The 19,541-nt window shown below is 40.5% G+C and overlaps 1 protein-coding gene across 1 annotated transcript in view; it reads left to right on the forward strand.

Annotated features, from left to right (window-relative positions):
* The first annotated feature begins 1,413 nt into the window (after positions 1-1,413).
* Positions 1,414-19,541, forward strand: part of CAPZA2 (capping actin protein of muscle Z-line subunit alpha 2) — a 63,731-nt gene continuing 45,603 nt past the window's right edge. The window contains exon 1 of the mRNA XM_027573648.2: positions 1,414-1,601. Coding sequence (XP_027429449.1) covers positions 1,563-1,601 — 39 coding nt within the window. The 5' untranslated portion in view covers positions 1,414-1,562. The remainder of the gene's footprint in view (positions 1,602-19,541) is intronic.

A 19,541-nucleotide genomic window follows, 5' to 3' on the forward strand; every position in this document is an offset into this window, starting at 1 on the left:
GCCAAACCGTGTGGCTTAATTTCTATCATATATTTTCTGCAGCACTTATGCTCAACAGGACACCTGCTTTTTCCTGCATGTATCAGCAAGCATCCCCTTCCTGTTCTCTCTCAGAATGGACTATGAGCTTTTCAATAGCATGGTTTCTGTTTGCTTTCCATCTGCAAGAAACAAGGATTCGCACACTATGAACATTCAGTAAATTACTTAACAACAGTGTTTTATATAGAGAGAGTGACTTGAACTGGGGAAGGTACTTTCACATGTGTCATTTACCTGCAGCTGTCAGATTCATCTTGCTAGACATGTTTCTGATGTCATGTCACTGTTCAAACGTCAACAGTTTCTCATTTTCTACTGAACGAAGTTTTAAAAAAATATTTTTAAAATTGAGATATAGTTGACATATAACATTGATTTAGTTTTAGGTGTACAACATAATGATTAAAGTCTTAAGTCCTATTTAAATTCTAAGGCCTTGCTAAAAAGTGTGATCCCAAACCTATAGCATTGGCATCACATGGGAGCTTGTTGGAAATACAGATTCTCCAGCCCCATGGCAGATCTACTGAATCAGGTCTTTTAACAAAATTCCTAGACAATTCATATATCCAGCTTTTACTACATCTTCACTCTCTTGCTAAACTTGAAGTGTCACAAGTAAGCTTCCCAGATTTTGCAAATAAAAGTAATGGATTCCAATACAATTTGAAAACAATGAACACTTTTTTAGTATATCTCAAATGCTTCATGGGACATACTTATATGTGAAATATATATCCATTGTTTATCTGAAATTCAAATTTTACCGGGCTCTCTGTATTTAATCTAGCAATTAAATGCAGAAGAGCAGGATCTATGTCTAACATAACTTCGGATTCCTCTACAATAGTACAGTGCCTTCCCCAACTGCTCAATGTTTGTTTAAGGAATAGACAGTGAGCCTCTTGAGAACAGGGGTTTCTCTGGTTTTTACTTATGGTTGTATATTCCCAGGGATTAACGTAGTACCCGGCACACAATAAAGGACGAATAAATATTTCTTAAATGAATGCATGAATATTTCAAGAGCAATCTTCCAATTATGGGCTGGGTTGTGTGTACATATTGTAATAAAAACTGAATATTTTTCTAGTAATTTAAAAAAAACATTGTTTAAAAAGCTTCTATTCGTACGCTTTTTCATGTTTTAGCTGGCAGAGTTGAGGGCTTGATGGGAACATAATCAAGGGCTCAGAATGTACTCGTCGCAGACCGGGTCCATATGGTCACTTGTGGAGAAAGAATCCTATACTCAGGATGCTGACAAGCCTGCAGCAGGCGGGGGTAGGTGACTCCTCCCCCCTCCCAAGCCATCCACCCTCCCGCGCACGCGCACAGCCGCGTGCCGACCCCACGGGCCGGTTAGAGGCAGGCGGGGCTCCCGGGGCGCGTGCGCGGCGGCCTGGGCTGCGGGCCCCTCCTTTGGCGGGGGCGCGCGGCGCGGAGGACCGCACGGAAAGGGGGAAGTCAGGTGGCCGCTGCCGCCGCCGCCGCCACCGCGGTTTGTCGCCAGAAGGAAAATGGCGGATCTGGAGGAGCAGTTGTCTGATGAGGAGAAGGTAAGAGCTGCGGAGGCGGCGGAGTCCGTCGTGGGGGAGCCAGTAGAGCCCCGGCGTATCAGCCCGGAGTATGGCCGCCGGGGAAGGGCATTGGTCTGTGCCCTCGGCTGCCCTTCCTCCTTCTCTCCTCGCTGCGCCCTAGTGCCTGTCCCTGTCAGTCACCCGAGGCCCCGCGCGGGGGCAGGTCTCTGCCAGGCCTGCTCGCTCCGCTCCTTGTAGGGTGTGTGCTCTGAAAATAGGAAGTGGGAGCCGGGCGGCGGCGCCTGGCGCGGCGGGCGGGGGCGGGGGGCGCGGAGGGCGGCGGCCGCTGGGGACCCTCTCGTTCCGCCTGGGCCGCAAGGGCCTTGCGCGGGGTCTGGGGACTGCAGAGGGGTCCGGTCCCGGCCTGGGAGCGGCCCAAGGGCGGTGCTCAGCCCGATGGCCTGACCGGAGACTGCAGCCGGGGTGAGGGGTAAGGGGGAAAAAAATCGCTTAGGAAGCAGACCTTCACTTCTCCCTTTTACTCCCTCCTCACAGAAACGAAATGCTTCCTTTTCTGGTTCTCCACTCTTTTTTCCTTTGGCGGTGGAAGTCCTCTCCCTCCCTCCCCCTCTCCTTTTTTTTTCTTTCTTTCTTTTTTGGGCTTTAGCTGTAGGCTTTGCAGCTCCCGTGTTCCCTGGGAGGCAGCGGAGTTGCTCATAAAACGACCCCCTCCCCATACTTGTTTTCGGCCAGGGTTGGCACTAGCCCCTCTGGGGGCCGATTTGGTGGCGCTCCACGGTTCTGCTAGGACTTCTGAAGAGGGGAGATTGTGCAACTCTTTTTGCTGTATCTTAGATGCTATAACAGCGTTGAAACCAGATGAACGACTTAAATTATCAGGCATTTAAAATAAGAAATCTGATCATAGAACTAGTTCTCTTACTTTCCTTTTCCCTTGGCTACTGTGAGGGCCCATTCCCATGGGAAGGGGGGAACCTACTAATTTAAGTATTTTCCGGGAAGCACTCTGACGTTTCACAAACTCAGAAGTGACTGACATATAATCTGTGAATAAGATGGTTACAGTTTTCGAAGTGTCCACTCTTAATTTCACAGCATTCATTTTTTTTTTTAAGTTCCAAAGCAGTACATCCATGTATGAAACACACCTTATGGTGTTTAAGAAATCCTGATGTAAGCCTAAGGATATTTTCAATTGGAACTTTCTGCTCTGTATCCTGTGATGTGATATAAACTTGCACCGAAATGTAATGTTTTATTGCGTTCCCGATATGAATGTGTCGAAGTCGGCCTCATCTTCAATTTTGGAAATCCTTTTTTTTCTCTGTGCTCTTTGGTGAAAGTGATAATAAAATAACAAGATGGGGAGAACTACAAGATTCTCCATAATTCACAGACCTGGTAGGCAGATCCCTGTATATACAACAGTTGCTGTGTAGTGTTCACATGTGTTACATTGGTAGATAACCGTGAGTTGGTAACGGAAAATGTACTCAGTCGCGTGCACACACGTTTAAAACTAGTGCTAAAAAGTTTTTAAAGGGATTGTCATGTTTTTATTCTACTTTTTTTTAAAAAGATTTTATTTATTTGGGAGAGAGAATGAGAGAGAGAGAGAGAGCATGAGATGGGGGAGGGTCAGAGGGAGAAGCAGACTCCCCGCTCAGCGGGGAGCCCGATGCGGGACTCGATCCGGGGACTCCAGGATCCTGACCTGAGCCAAAGGCAGTCGCTTAACCAACTGAGCCACCCAGGCGCCCTAGTCTACCTTTTCTTAAGTAGTGAGTAGTAGCTTAAGTGGCTAGAATCTGGCTGAAGAGAGTACTCAGTATGAGAGTTCATGTAGTCCTGCCCTGTGTTGTAAAGGCCTAAAATAGCTAATTTTTTTTTCAAAATGAGATGACAAGATTCCTCATTATCTGGCATTCTCAGGGCACTAAACTCTGTAAAGGGGGAGGGGGAGGGTGTCTTATTCTCCAATCTTACCAGTTGAAAATTCAAATTTGAAGGAATTTGGTGTTTCTGTTTTTGTTTCGAGTTTTGTAAGACTATTCTGTAGATATTTTCATATGTATTTCATTGCCATATTTAGTAATTTAAGAAGACTGACTAAATTTCTGGGTTAAATTCAAGTAACTGGGGAAGTGAAATTCTAACAGTTCTACCTCTTTAGTTATCTGAAATTTCTTTTAATAAATTTGGGAGTAGGTTGGGAATAGAAGCAGAAATAGAATTTTAAAAGGTGGTATTTTTTAAACTAATACTTAAAGCATGTTACTTTTTCTGCCCCCTTGTTTGTAATTTTCAAAAATAAGCTTTTAATACTTTTAAGCTGTTGGAATTTCCATTATTGGTTGAAGAGCTGAAGAAGTGACCCTGTTAACTTACATAGTACCCATACTTTGTATCTGGGTGGCTCAGAGGATACATTCGTTAATATGTTGTAAGTTTGAGGTGGATTTTATTATTGCAATTTCACAGATAAGTGAAATAAGGTTTCAGAAGCTTTAAGTGATTCACCTAAGGACACCTAGGTAAGAAGTGGCAGAGATGGTATTTAATCCTGTTTGTCTGAATCCAAAGTTGGTGCTCTTGTGACATTATGCTCCTTTAATAGTTGATAATATGACCCTTTTCTGGGTTTACCTTTGTTTTTAATTTGTTGTTAGCTTATATTGAAAAAGGGGAAACAATAGTTCTTTTTGTTTTTAATAAAAATTGTAAATACCTAACATTAAATAGTGTTGGGCTCTAAATTTAATTTGTGTTTGATAATTTTGGAACAAAGTTTATTATTGTTTTAACACATTTAAAAATTTTACGCTACTGGTATAGTTTCATATATGCTCTAAGGTAGGAAGCATTTTAGAAATTAATCTAGAGTAACATCTTTGCAGGCTTTGTGAGGGTACTACTATGAAATTTATTTTTTATTTTTTTATTTTTTAAAGATTTTATTTATTTATTTGACTGAGACACAGTGAGAGAGAGAACCCAGGCAGGGGGAGTGGGAGAGGGAGAAGCAGGCTTCCCACGGAGCAGGGAGCCTGATGCAGGGCTCGATCCCAGGACCCTGAGATCATGACCTGAGCCGAAGGCAGACGCTTAACGACTGAGCCACCCAGGCGCCCCACCACTATGAAATTTAATAACCTTTTCACCTTTGGCCACTAGGTTAATAGGAAATAATATTATCTGAAGAAGCACAGTGAAGTTCTTTAAAGTTACTCATTTGTTGTAGCAGTCCCACAGATCTTTTTACATAGCGTAGAAACTCTAGGCCAAAAACAGTTTATGTTTTCCGTTCCTGGGGTCAGCTGCATTGTACACTAAAGCAATTCTGTGAATTTGAAATTGTATGAAATTATAGTATAAGGCTGAAAGCAGAAGCATTATTCCATTTCACACCCCTTCTTACAGAGGGAAGTCACTCCGAAGCTCTAGAAGGAAGACACTTAAAGAAGTTATTGGTTGGAAAGGATCTTTTTGGTTTTTTTCCCTATAACCCCTCCTACCTTTCCCTGGTGATAAGAGTGATCCATTTCCATACCTTTATCTTTTATGTCTTGGTGAATGTCTCAAGTACATAGCTGAGTCCTGACTTCTCTTTTGAGCACTGGTCACACATTTATTGGCTGGTCCTTTTCACAGGAGACAGTTAATGAGATATGTTCAAATGGAACCTTCCTAAAAGTAAATTCATAAACCTCCCCCTTCCTCCTACACAAAGTGGGGCAGAAATCTATCTTTCTGCTCATTTTTCTCTTTATTTCTCTATTTCCATTATTCTAGTCATCCAGGTTTTTTTGTTTTTGTTTTTAAGATTTTGTTTATTTGACAGAGAGACAGCAAGAGAGGGAACACAAGCAGGGGGAGTGGGAGAGGGAGAAGCAGTCTCTCTGCTGAGCGGAGTCCGATGCGGGGCTCGATCCCAGGACCCTGGGATCGTGACCTGAGCTGAGGTAGATGCTTAAAGACTGAGCCACCCAGGCGTGCTGTCATCTAGGTTAACTGCAGCTTTATTTTAATTTTCTCCTTGAGCTCTCTACCTTACAGTCTGTTTCTGAATCTTGTCAGTCCCATCATCAAAATGTGTCTTATGCAAATAATTTATTTCTTGCGTGAAAAGGTAATCCATTTATATTAATTTTTAGTTTATTACCTCTCAGTTGACAAGACTATTAAATTAATTGTTGTTATTTATGTTGTTAACTACTGTTGTTCAGTAACAAAATTTTACTGTATGAACAGAATGCAAATTGATTGTACCTGTTCTGTGACTACACAGTTAAGGAAGAAATAAAGCCAGGGGAGGAAAAGTAGGGTCAGAAGAATGTCTCACAGCTGGTCTTTCCCTTGTATTTGCCACTGCTAGGCTTTGTTATAAACTCTCTAGACTAATTCCTCCAATTTCCTGTATCTGAGCCATGTTTTAATATGTTGTTTTTGTACTCCCAAACTTTTAGTTGCTGGATCCTCCATTGCCTTTACAAGGAAGCCCAACTCTTGAAAATGGTATTCTTGGTCTTGTATTCCATTCTTACCTAAAGAGTTCTGACTCTAATACATACACTGTTATTTAATCATGCTGTGAATTGAAGGAGACCTACATGCTAGTCCATGTCTAGTGCCTTGGGTAAATAAAGTATGTAACCTCAGCCTCAGTTTCCTCTGAAATGTGGGGATACATGTAAATGGAATCTGGCATGTAGTAAACACACAGTAAATTGTATTTTTTTTTTTTTTCTGCTGATGACCTCTTATTCACTTTGAGTGTTGGAACTGCTTCCTGGTCTGTCTTCTTTTTTGAAAGATGAAAATCTTACTCATCCCTCAAGATTTATCTCAGATCACATGACTGGCTATAACATATTGTTAGCATTTTTTTTTCCAGATTTTATTTATTTATTTGACAGCACAAGCAGTCAGAGTGGCAGGCAGAAGGAGAGGGAGAACCAGGCTCCCTGCTGAGCAGAGAGCCTGACGTGGGGCTTGATCCCAGGATGCTGGGATTATGACCTGAGCAGAAGGCAGACACTTAACCCACTGAGCCACCCAGGCGCCCCAACATACCATTAGTATTAATACAGTTTTTTGCGTAGTAGTTATCTGCCTAACTGCCTTTTTTTTCTCTTGTTCAATTGGAATTCCTACGTGCAGAAATAATATCTTTAGCATCTGTCATTATGTTGCATGTGATAAGTAGAATGGTTCAATGAGTGAATGAACAAAGGAATCGTGAATTCACAAAATTAAAAAGGTTTTATGAAAAGTAGAAGTAACATATGGGGTGCCTGGGTGGCACAGTTGGTTAAGCATCTGACTCTTGGTGTCCACTCAGGTCGTGATCGCAGGGTCCTGAGATTGAGTTTGGCTCCTCGCTCAGCGGGGAGTCTGGGATTCTCTCTCCCTCTCCCCCTCCTGCTTGTGCTCTCTCTCTCTCTCTTTCGAATTAATAAAGTAAATAAATATTTTTTTAAAAAAGTAGAATTTGAAGTAAAGTTTTTGAGGGAAAATTTAGTGTACCTAAATTTTCATTTCTAAATAATACTTCAGCTTTTTTTAGATAATCGAATGAAATTTTTGGTGCTCTTTAAAGTACAAGTGGTGAGGGCGCCTGGGTAGCTCAGTTGGTTAAGCGACTGCCTTCGGCTCAGGTCATGATCCTGGAGTCCCGGGATCGAGTCCCACATCGGGCTCCCTGCTCAGCAGGGAGTCTGCTTCTCCCTCTGACCCTCTTCCCTCTTGTGCTCTCTATCTCTCATTCTCTCTCTCTCAAATAAATAAATAAAATCTTTTAAAAAAATTAAAAAAAATAAAGTACAAGTGGTGATACGGGCTACGGTTCAAATCATTTACACATGCTAAATATTCTTCATAAGTAGTTTATATAGTTCTCCCTCACTACACAATCATAATTTGGTTTCAGAAATTTTGTTCTTATTTGAAAGTAATACAAGTTGCCATCATAATTAATGTAAAATTTATAGTGTTCTTGTTAACCAAAAAGTAAACTAAACCAGTAAACTATTTATGTAGAAAATATTCCTAATTTCATTCTGTAGATGAATGAATTCTGTCATTGCACCAATAAAATATAAAAAATTCTACAGCAAGCAGAAACCTGATAGTTGCTGTACCATTAGTGGAGTTTTTCAGACTTTGCGCATTAAAGCAAATTAGTGGTACTTGTTCAGTGCTTTTGGGAGCCATTTCTACATAAAATAAGGATAGTTAGATACACAGAACATTGCATTTTAGTGTAAAAATATGGCATATAAAAACACTTAGAGCAGAGTGCAAAGTAATTTTTTAAAGTTGAAAAGTGTGATGGGAGAACTTGACATACGGTTCTGTGCTCTGACCTAAAAGCCTGATTGCCTGAAGCAGTAAATTACTGCAAAAGATTATTGCACGTCAGAAAAAATTAGGGGTTCCATAGAACCATCTATAGTTGTCAAAAAAGGAGAATTTCACAAATTTTTTTTGAAGGTTAGATGTACAATCTTCACATTCTTTCTCTCTCTCTCTCTTTTTTTTTAAAGATTTATTTATTATTTATTTTGAGAGAGTGAGAATGAGAGAGAGAGTACATGAGAGGGGGGAGGGTCAGAGGGAGAAGCAGACTCCCTGCTGAGCAGGGAGCCCGATGCGGGACTCGATCCCGGGACTCCAGGATCATGACCTGAGCCGAAGGCAGTCGCTTAACCAACTGAGCCACCCAGGCGCCCTCTTTCTCTCTCTTTTTTTAAGATTTTATTTATTTGAGAGATAGAGAACACGAGAGGGAAGAGGGTCAGAGGGAGAAGCAGACTCCCTGCTGAGCAGGGAGCCTGATGCGGGACTCGATCCCAGGACTCCGGGATCACGACCCGAGCCGAAGGCAGTCGCCCAACCAACTGAGCCACCCAGGCGCCCTACATTCTTTCTCTTATGACATTTATTTACATGTTTCACTGTGAACCTAATGATAGAACTTTCCTTACACATTTTAGTTCACTGTGTTTCTGTAAACAAGGAGTGTAAATAATTTTCAAAAACTACCTCTACATTCATTTACCAAATATATCATACTTCATTTATTTCAGTAACCATAATTTTCCCTGTTTTAAGGGAATCAGGCTGCATTGTACAATTAATGGCTTATGATATTAATCGTAGCATTTTCCCTTTTTTAGTGGTACATTAAATTATGTCCCTTACATTGATTGTGAGTCAAGGTAAACAAGGATATAATGCAACAACTAACAACCTAAAATCTTAGCATGAGTGGGTTTGGGAAGGGAGTTTTGTATGGCATTTCCTCATTCTATATAATATGTCTAATGTGGGTTAGCACCGGAAGGGCCCTGCTCAGTGAAGTCACATAGAGTTTTAGGCTGTTGGAGGAGTTCGTTGTAAGCTTGGGCTTTTTGATGTGTTATGCGTACACAGTGGAATATTATTCAGCCATGAACAAAGGTAGTATCTTGCTATTTATGACATGGAAAGACCTTGACCACGTTATGCTAATAAGTGAGATAAGTCAGAAAAAGACAAGTACTGTATGATATCACTTATATGTGAAATCTAAAAAAGATTTAAACACCACCAAAAAACAGAAGTTGGGATAATATTGATGGTATTTAAGGGTACAAATTTGTAATAAGTAGTACATAAGCCATAGAGATGTAACGTACAGTATAATGAATATAGACATAATATATGTAATGTATATACTATAATGATGTAAAGTAGTAATGGTAAGTATTGCTTCAATGGCAGTCATATTACAATATATGAATGTATCAAAGTAACATGCTGTACACCTTAAGTTTACAAAATGTAGCATGTTATATTTATCAAAACAAAAACAAATCTTAAGCTTTTTTCCTCAGTCCTGGCAGCAGTGGGAAGGAAATGTGAATAGCAAGCACACTGGTTTTTATTTTTCTTTTTAAAAAGTTTTATTTATTTATTTATTATGGGGGGAGGGGACAGGGGAAGAAGGTGAGATATTATGTGAGATAAGCAGGGCTCTATCTCACAACCCAGAGGTCATGACCTGAGCCAAAATCAGGAGTCAGATACTTAACCAACTGAGCCACCCAGGTGCTCCAACACACTGGTTTTTGAAGTTTTCCCTCCCCCACCACACATTAAATGTAGAGATCACTACACCTCTGCCCAGGTTTCAGTTAGCTGAAGCAAGTTTCATCTGTAAACCTAATTTCAGAGGGCTCAGGGGAGGAAAAGAGAACTGCAGTGTTTGTGAGTAGCAGTAATAATACCATAGACTAGGTTTTAGACTGGTGATTTGATCACCTGTTTGGTAGACACAAGGTTAAGATTATAGATTCATAGATACATTTTATATATATATATGTATGTATATATGGTACAGCATCAAAAAGTAGTCAGTTCATGGAAATTCAGAAGACAGAAAAATTACTTCTGCCTAGGAGGATGGTAGACATCAGTTGGGGTGCAAGCTCATGCCAGAGAGCACAACACAGGCAGAAAAAATAGGAAACTGGGAACAAAACAGTGTATGAGTTATATCAGGTACTTTGCAAGTAAGATGCAAAGATGAACTGTGCTGTTAAATAGCACAGGGTTTCTTAACCTCGACATTATTTTTTTTTTTAAGGTTTTATTTATTTGACAGAGAGAGACAGTGAGAGAGGGAACACAAGCAGGCGGAGTGGGAGAGGGAGAAGAGCAGGGAGCCCGAGGCGGGGCTCGATCCCAGGACCTCGGGACCATGACCCGAGCCGAAGGCAGATGCTTAACGACTGAGCCATCCGGGTGCCCCTAACCTCAACATTATTGACATTTGGGGCCGGATAACATTGTGAGGGCTGTCCTGTGCATTGTAGGATGTTTAATAGCATCCTTGGCCCATCTGGTGCCAGTAGCACCCCCTTCCCTCCAGTCACGGTCATCAGAATGTTTTCCTGTAGGACAAAATTGTCCCTGGTTGAGAGCCATGGGGTCTGGACAGATTGGAGCTAGTAAGAACGGTGGGAACCTGAGTTAAGTGTTAAGACCTGGCTTAAAGTAGTTTCACAGGACATGAAGAAGAAAATGATTGCTAACAGATTTCAGAGTTGGAATCAATAGGACTTGGTAAATGAATGTAGGGGAAATGGGAGAATCAGGGTAACTCTGAATGCTAAAATCCGGGTAACTGGGAAGTGGTACCACCACTGACAACTAGGGGATTCAGGAAGAAGATGGATTGCTGGGAGGAATAATGTTGAGTTTGATTTGAGTTACACTGAGTCTGAGATGCTAGCAGATATCTGTTTGAACATGCCTAGAAGATAGGGAAATGTAGAAATGGAGCTTGGAGAGAATGGTCAGGCCCAGAGATTTTATATAGATTTGGGAATCCTCCTTTGTGGGTTAAAGCCACAAGATGGGATAAGACTTTTAGGAGAAGCTTGACATAGCAAAGAGGAGAGGTCAGAGAGCATATACTTTTGGCTATACTACTATTTAGAAAATAAAAGGAGAGGAAAAGGTGCAGGTTGATTCTTGAAGTAGAAGTGTGTATGTAGCACAGAGTATGTGCTCATTTCACAGAACTTGAAGAGAATTTCCAGAAGGAGCAGTACCAGTATTGCAGAGATTAAAAAGAATATAGGTTTGAGAAAAGTCTTTGTACTTAAGGTACAGGGATAGGAAACAAATTTTATCTACAGTATGCCACTATCTATACTACATTAATTAATCTCTCAATTTTCAGAGTAATGTTATTGTCTCCATTTTATAGGTGGGGAAACTAGTGCAGATAAGTGGTGGATGGAAGATCATTGGTGGCCTTTTTTTTTAAGTTTTTTTTTAAATTCAAGTTGTTTTAACATACAGTGTAGTATTAGTTTCAGATGTACAATATAGTGATTTCACACTAACATACAACACGCAGTGCTCATCACAAGTGCACTCCTAACCCCCATCACTTATTTAACCCATCTCTCCACCCACCTCCCTTCTGGTAACCATCAGTTTGTTCTCTATAGTTAAGAGTCTGTTTCTTGGTTTGCCTCTCTCTCTTTTTCCCTTTGCTCATTTTGTTTTGTTGCTTAAATTCCACATATGATTTAAGTCATATGGTATTTGTCTTTCTCTGACCTATTTTGCTTAGCATAATATTTTCTAGCTCCATCCATGTCATTGCAAGTGGCAAAATTTCATTCTTTTTATGGCTGAATAATGCTCCATTTATACCTATATATTTTCTTTATCATTTGTCAATCTATTGGACACTTGGGCTGTTTTCATAACTTGGCTATTGTAGATAATGCTACTATAAACATAGGGTTGCGGGCGCCTGGGTGGCTCAGTTGGTTAAGCGACTGCCTTCGGCTCAGGTCATGATCCTGGAGTCCCGGGACCGAGTCCCGCATCGGGCTCCCCGCTCAGTGGGGAGTCTGCTTCACCCCCTGACCCTCTTCCCTCTCGTGCTCTCTATCTCTCATTCTCTCTCTTTCTCTCTCTCAAATAAATAAATAAAATTAAAAAAAAATAAACATAGGGTTGCATGTATCCCTTTGAATTAGTGTTTTTGTTTTCTTTGGATAAATACCCAGTAGTACAACTGCTGGTCAAAGGGTAGTTCTATTTTTAAATTTTTGGGGAAACTCCATATTGCTTTCTACAGTGGCTACACCAGTTTACATTCCCACCAACAGTGCACATCCACGTCCTTGCCAACACCTGTTGTTTCTTGTGTTGTTTATTTTAGCCATTTTGACAGGTGTGAGCTGATACCTCATTGTAGTTTTGATTTGCATTTCCCTAATGATGAGTGAGGTTGAGCATCTTTTTATGTGTCTACTGGCCATCTGTATGTTTTCTTTGGGAAAATATCTGTTCATGTCTTCTGCCCATTTTTTGGATTATTCATTTTATGAGTGTTGAGTTTTATAAGTTGTTTATATGTTTTGGATAGCAGCCCTTTATCAGATATGTCATTTGCAGATATCTCCTCCCATTTTGCAGGTTGCCTTTTAGTTTTGTTGATTGTTTGCTTTGCTCTGCAGAAGCTTTTTATGTTGATGTCCCAACAGTTTATTTTTGCTTTTGTTTCCCTAGCCTCAGGAGACCTATCTAGAAAGAAGTTGTTAGAGCCGATATCAAAGAAGTTGCTGCCTGTGTTCTTTTAGGATTTTTATGGTTTCTGGTCTCACATTTAGGTCTTTAGTCCATTTTGAGTTTATTTTTGTGTATGGTGTAAGAAAGTGGCCCAGTTTCATTCTTTTGCATGTTGCTGTCCAGTATTTCGAACACCATTTGTTGAAAAGACTTTTTCTCACTGGATATCCTTTGTCAAAGATTAATTGACCATAATTGTGGGTTCATTTGTGGGTTTTTTATTATTTTTGTGCCAGTACCATACTGTTTTGATTACTGCAGCTTTGTGATATAACTTGAAGTCCAGAATTGTGATTCCTCCAGCTTTGCTTTTCAAGATTGCTTTGGCTATTTGGGATCTTTTGTGGTTCCAAACAAATTTTAGGATTGTTTGTTCTAGCTCTGTGAAAAACGCTGTTGGTATTTTGATAGGGATTGCATTAAAGATTTAGATTGCTTTGTGTGGTACAGAAATTTTAACAGTATTTGTTCTTCCAATCCATGAGCATGGAATGCCTTTCAGTTTCTTTGTGTCATCTTCAATTTCATCGTTGTTTTTAGATTTTATTTATTTATTTTAGAGAGAGAGAGCGCCCATGCGTGAGGTAGGGGGAGGAGCAAGGGGGAGGGAGAGGAAAGAATCTCAAGCAGATTCTGCACTAATCAAGGAGCCTGACGTGGGGCTGGATCTCACCACGTCGAGATCATGACCTGAGCCAAAACCAAGAATCTGATGCTTAACTGAGCCACCCTGGTACCCTCTTTCATCATTGTTTTATAGTTTTCAGTGTAGAGGTCTTTCACTTCTTTGGTTAGGTTTAATCCTGGGTATCGTATTATTTTTGGTGCAGTTGTAATTGGGATTGATTCCTTGATTTCTCTCTGTTGCTTCATTATTGGTGTGTAGAAATGCAACAGATTTCTGTACTTTGATTTTGTATTCTGCAACTTTACTGAATTTGTTTATGAGGTCTAGCAGTTTTTTGCTGGAGTCTTTGGGTTTTCTATATAGAGTATAATGTCATCTGCAAATAGTGAACGTTTTACTTCTTCCTTACCTTTTTGGATGCTTTTTGTCTGATTGCTGCAGCTAGGACTTCCAGGACTATGTTAAACAAAAGTGATGAGAGTGGTCATCCTATCTTGTTCATGACCATAGAAGAAAAGCTCTCAGTTTTTCCCCTTTCAGGATGATGTTATCTGTAGGTTTTTTGTATATGGCCTTTATTACGTTGAGGTGTGTTCCTTCCTTTTTTTTTTTTTTTTAAAGATTTTATTTATTTATTTGAGAGAGAGAATGAGATAGAGAGAGAGAGAGACCACGAGAGGGAAGAGGGTCAGAGGGAGAAGCAGACTCCCTGCTGAGCAGGGAGCCCGATGCGGGACTCGATCCTGGGACTCCAGGATCATGACCTGAGCTGAAGGCAGTCGCTTAACCAACTGAGCCACCCAGGCACCCGAGGTGTGTTCCTTCTAAACCTACTTTGTTGAGGGTTTTTATTGTGAATGGAAGTTGTACTTTGTCAGATGCTTTTTCTGCATCTATTGAAATGATCATATGGTCCTTATCCTTTCATGTATTAATGTGATGTATCACATTGATTGACTTGTGTATATTGAACCACTTAATTGGAATAAATCCCACTTGATTGTGATGAATGATTTTTTTTTTTAAAGATTTTATTTATTCATTTGAGAATCAAAGATACAGAGAGAGAGCATGAGCCGGGGGAGAGGCAGAGGGAGAAGGAGAGGGAGAAGCAGGCTCCCTGTAGGGAGCCCGATGTAGGGCTCGATCCCAGGACCCAGGGATCATGACCTGAGCCAAAGGCAGACGCTTAACCATCCGAGCCGCCCAGGTGCCCCTGATTTTTTTTAATGTATTGCTGGATTCAGTTTGCTAGTATTTTGTTGAGGATTTCTGCATCTATGTTCATTAGAGATACTGGCCTGTACTCCCTCTCTCTCTCTCTCTCTCTCTCTCTCTCTCTCTTTTTTTTTTTTTTTGTGGTGTCTTTATCTGGTTTTGGTGTCAGGGTAATGTTGGCCTCATAGAATGTATTTGGAAGTTTTCCTTTTCTATTTTATGGAATAGTTTGAGGAGAATAGGTGTTAATTCTTTAAATGTTTGATAGAATTTGCCTGTGGAACTATATGGTCCCGGACTTTCGTGTGTTGGGAGTTTTTTGATTACTGATTCAGTTTCTTTGCTGGTTATCAGTCTGAGTTTTCTCTGTCTCCGTGTTTCAGTTTTGGTAATTTATATGTTTGCAGGAATTTATCCATTTCTTCTAGGTTGTCCAATTTGTTGGCATGTAGTTTTTCATAATCTCTCTTTTTTTTTAAAAGATTTTATTTATTTGAGAGAGAGAGAATTAGAGATAGAGAGCATGAGAGGGAAGAGGGTCAGAGGGAGAAGCAGACTCAGCAGAGCCTGATGTGGGACTTGATCCCGGGACTCCAGGATCATGACCTGAGCCGAAGACAGTTGTTTAACGACTGAGCCACCCAGGCGCCCCCCGATTTTAATAGGTTTACCTGATTTTCTTACTTCCTTTGTTCTTCAGGGGCAGGCCCTGTGTCTTACTCATCTTTGTAATTCCAGTAGAGTGCCTGGCATACATTATGTTAGTGGTTTTCAACTCTCGCTGCACATTAGAATCAACTGGAGAGTGTATAAACAAATACGGATGCACAAGCTTCACTTACAGGTGAGGCCTGGAGCCTTTGTACCCTTGTGATAAAAGAAGAAAAAGCTTCCCAGATGTGATAAATGTGCCACTGGGGTTGAATGTCACTGTATTAGATGCTCAATAAGTCTTGACTAAAGAAAGGTAAGATGTGACAATAAGTATAAATTATTCTTGAAAAAATTTAGTAATGAAACAGAAGAGAAAGAATAGGCATTACTGCCTCATATTTTTTCCTACTATTTAATTTAGGAATACTTTTTTCTTTTTTTTAATAAAGATTTTATTTATTTAACTGACAGAGAGAGAGAGACGCTAGAGAAAGAACACAAGCAGGGGGAGAGAGAGAGGGAGAAGCAGGCTCCCACTGAGGAGGGAGCCCGATGTGGGGCTCGATCCCAGGACTCCGGGATGATGACCCTAGCCGAAGGCAGACACCTAACGACTGAGCCACCCAGGTGCCCCAGGAGTACTTTTTTTTTTAAGATAGAAAAAATTTAGGAAAGTTCACAGACTAAGGGGAACGATTCGGGGGAGAGAAAGAAATTGAAAATTTGAGATAAATAATAGTTTATACATAACTTTTCTTTTTTAGTTAATGATAATGCCTACTTTGGATTCATGGGTTTTTTACTCTTTTAAATAAATGGTAAAAACATATTTAAAGAAAAACTGCTTTTAATTCAGTAGATGACCTAGTTTTAGATTAAGTGACAGTGGCTCCATTTTTAATTACCATTCAAAGTGATAGTTATAAAGGAAAAAAATTTTTTTAAAGATTTTATTTATTTATTTGAGAGAGAGAGAAAGAGAGATAGAAAGCACGAGAGGGAAGGGGGTCAGAGGGAGAAGCAGACTCCCTGCTGAGCAGGGAGCCTGATGCGGGACTCGATCCAGGGACTCCAGGATCATGACCTGAGCCGAAGGCAGTCGCTTAACCAACTGAGCCACCCAGGCGCCCATAAGGAAAAAGTTCTTAAGGAAAACTTATCAAAGCAAATTACCACTTTTAAGAATATTCAAAATAAGTTAGTCTAGAACACAGACATGCAGTAGTGATCACTTCATCGTAAACTATTTAAATATGATAGAGTACAAAAAAGTCTTTTTTATTTTTATTTTACTTGTAACTCTCAAAAAGACATGGGCAGTTTTTAGAGTTGTAGGAGACAGTGTCAAGTAATTTTTTTTAATTTTTATTGTTATGTTAATTACCATACATTACATCATTAGTTTTTGATGTAGTGTTCCATGATTCATTGTTTGTGCATAATACCCAGTGCTCCACGCAGAACGTGCCCTCTTTAATACCCATCACCAGGCTAACCCATCCCCCCACCCCCTCCCCTCTAGAACCCTCAGTTTGTTTTTCAGAGTCCATCATCTCTCATGGTTCGTCTCCCCCTCCGATGTCCCCCCCCTTCATTCTTCCCCTCCTGCTATCTTTTTTTTTCTTAACATATATTGCATTATTTGTTTCAGAGGTACAGATCTGTGATTCAACAGTCTTGCACAATTCACAGCACTCGCCATAACACATACCCTCCCCAATGTCTATCACTCAGCCACCCCCTCCCTCCCACCCCCCACCACTCCAGCAACCCTCAGTTTGTTTCCTAAGATTAAGAATTCCTCATATCAGTGAGGTCATATGATACATGTCTTTCTCTGATTGACTTATTTCACTCAGCATAACACCCTCCAATTCCATCCATGTCGTTGGAAATGGCAAGATCTCATTCCTTTTGATGGCTGCATAATATTCCATTGTGTATATATACCACATCTTCTTCCATTCATCTGTTGATGGACATCTTGGCTCTTTCCACAGTTTAGCTATTGTGGACCAGTGTCAAGTAATTTTGTAGTTGAAGTGGAAAAATGCATGATAGTTCTTTTTAACTTTATTACTAGTCTCTAAGGCAGTGACTCTTTTTGGTATCGCATTCCTTAAGAATCAGGTGAAACCTATGATACCTTTCTTCTGAGAATCAACACCTCACATTTTACATATACAATCCCTTCTACGGCAGTAGGTATAATATCTGGCACCTGTTAGAATCACCTGGGGGAGATTTTGTGAAGTACAGATTTCTAGGTCTCAGTGCTCCAGAGATGGATTCAGTAGATCTGCAATAGAACATGAGAATCTATTTTTTCAAAAGCTTTCCAAGCAAAATTTAACAGACATTTAGGTTTGGGAATCTCAACTCTCTTTTCTCCTGACTTGATCAGGAAGGAGATAATTATGTGGGGTAATGTCCAAAATATGGAAATTAAAGGGGATGTTGGCAGGGTTCTCAGATTGTAAGATGACTGGTTAAATTTGAATTTAAGATAAACAAATAATTTTTAGCGTAGATCTTTCCCATGCAGCTCTGTGGTATGCAGGGCTCTTTGCCTCTAAATTTAATGATTCCAGGTAGCTATTTGTGTGGTGTGTATATATATGTGCTTCCATGCACTTGCATTGTCTGCTTTTTATACTTTCGTCTCCTTTCCCCTCTTTTTTTCAGTTGCTCAAGGCTTTATTAAAAATTTAAATTAAGGGTGCCTGGGTGGCTCAGACGGTTAAGCGTCTGCCTTCAGCTCAGGTCATGATCCCTGGGTCCTGGGATCGAATCCCATATCGGGCTCCCTGCTCCGTGGGGAGCCTGCTTCTCCCTCTGCCTCTCTCTCTCATTCTGTCTCTCATGAATAAATAAATAAAACCTTTAAAAATTTTAAATTAAATTTTTGTCAGCTTACTCTTATAGTTGCTTTGGTGAGGATTCCAACTGCCTGCCTTTTTTTTTTTTTAAAGATTTTATTTATTTATTTGACAGAGACATAGAGAGGGAACACAAGCAGGGGGAATGGGAGAGGGAGGAGCAGGGAGCCTGATGCGGGGCTCGATCCCTGGACCCTGGATCATGACCTGAGCTGAAGGCAGGCGCTTAACAACTGAGCCACCTAGGCGCTATCCCCCCCTTTTTTAAAAGATTTTATTTATTTATTTGAGAGAGAGAGAATGAGAGATAGAGAGCACGAGAGGGAAGAGGGTCAGAGGGAGAAGCAGACTCCCTGCCGAGGAGGGAGCCCGATGTGGGACTTGATCCCAGGACTCCAGGATCATGACCCGAGCCGAAGGCAGTCGCTTAACCAACTGAGCCACCCAGGCGCCCTCCTCCCTTTTTTTTTTAAGACTTTTTCAGACAGTCTTAAAATCTCCTGGAACTAAAGTTTTACCTTAGTGTTTTTAAAATTTTTGCCAATTTACTACATCCAGCAAAAGCATCAGAAAAATCTGGAAAATTCGTAGACATAGGTTGTTGAATTAACATTAATTTTGCCAGTGATTTCTGTAAATTGTGGCAACAGTTATCTGTAGTAAACTCTCCCACCCTGTGCTATCTTCATATTCTAGCAGATAATCATAAATCTGAAGTAGCACTGCCAAATGCTCACCTCTTCCAATAATAGACACATCTTAAACAGGCAACATAGGCCAGAGGGATCTAGTCACCTCTCTCTGGCATTTCACCATGAAGCTTGGCTTTGCTTGAGAAGGGGGCACGCTAGCATTAAGGCAGAGTGACAGAATTGAGGACTGCAAGGCAGAAAGAAGCTGCTTGTGGAGTTTACGTGCATCCAGTTTTCCCTCCTTTTGTCTCCTTTCCGGGGAAGTTTTTCAGTCTTACTCTGCAGTGTAGATGTAAGATAAGATTGCAGTTGATAAGATTGTAGTCGAGGAAGCATAGGCTGGTGTAAACACTTGATGTGTTGTATTACGTAATCTTTCTGATCACCCAAGACCAAGAGCAACAATTCAGTACTCTCTTTTTAAATATTTATCTGGATGGTCAGTGCATGCCATGATACCAAGGATTTTGATGATAACTTCTTACACCAGATGTGCCTTATATTCTCTTTACATTTGTTGCAACGCTGAAAGAACCAAGGAATTGAGAACTTCTGTAGAAAAGTAAGGCACCACTGCTCCACAGTATTGAGCCACGAGTAGTCATCTTTCTGGATATTGTGACTAATCTCTTCCCATCCCTGTGGTAAATGTTTGGTTTTTACACATGTTGGTCCAACATGATGTGCAAATGGCACACAACTCATCAGTATTATTTGCTTTGCTTATCATCTGGCTTCTTGATCAAAT

This window comes from Zalophus californianus, chromosome 12 (assembly GCF_009762305.2).
Source record: "Zalophus californianus isolate mZalCal1 chromosome 12, mZalCal1.pri.v2, whole genome shotgun sequence".
Classification (NCBI taxonomy): Eukaryota; Metazoa; Chordata; class Mammalia; order Carnivora; family Otariidae; genus Zalophus; species Zalophus californianus.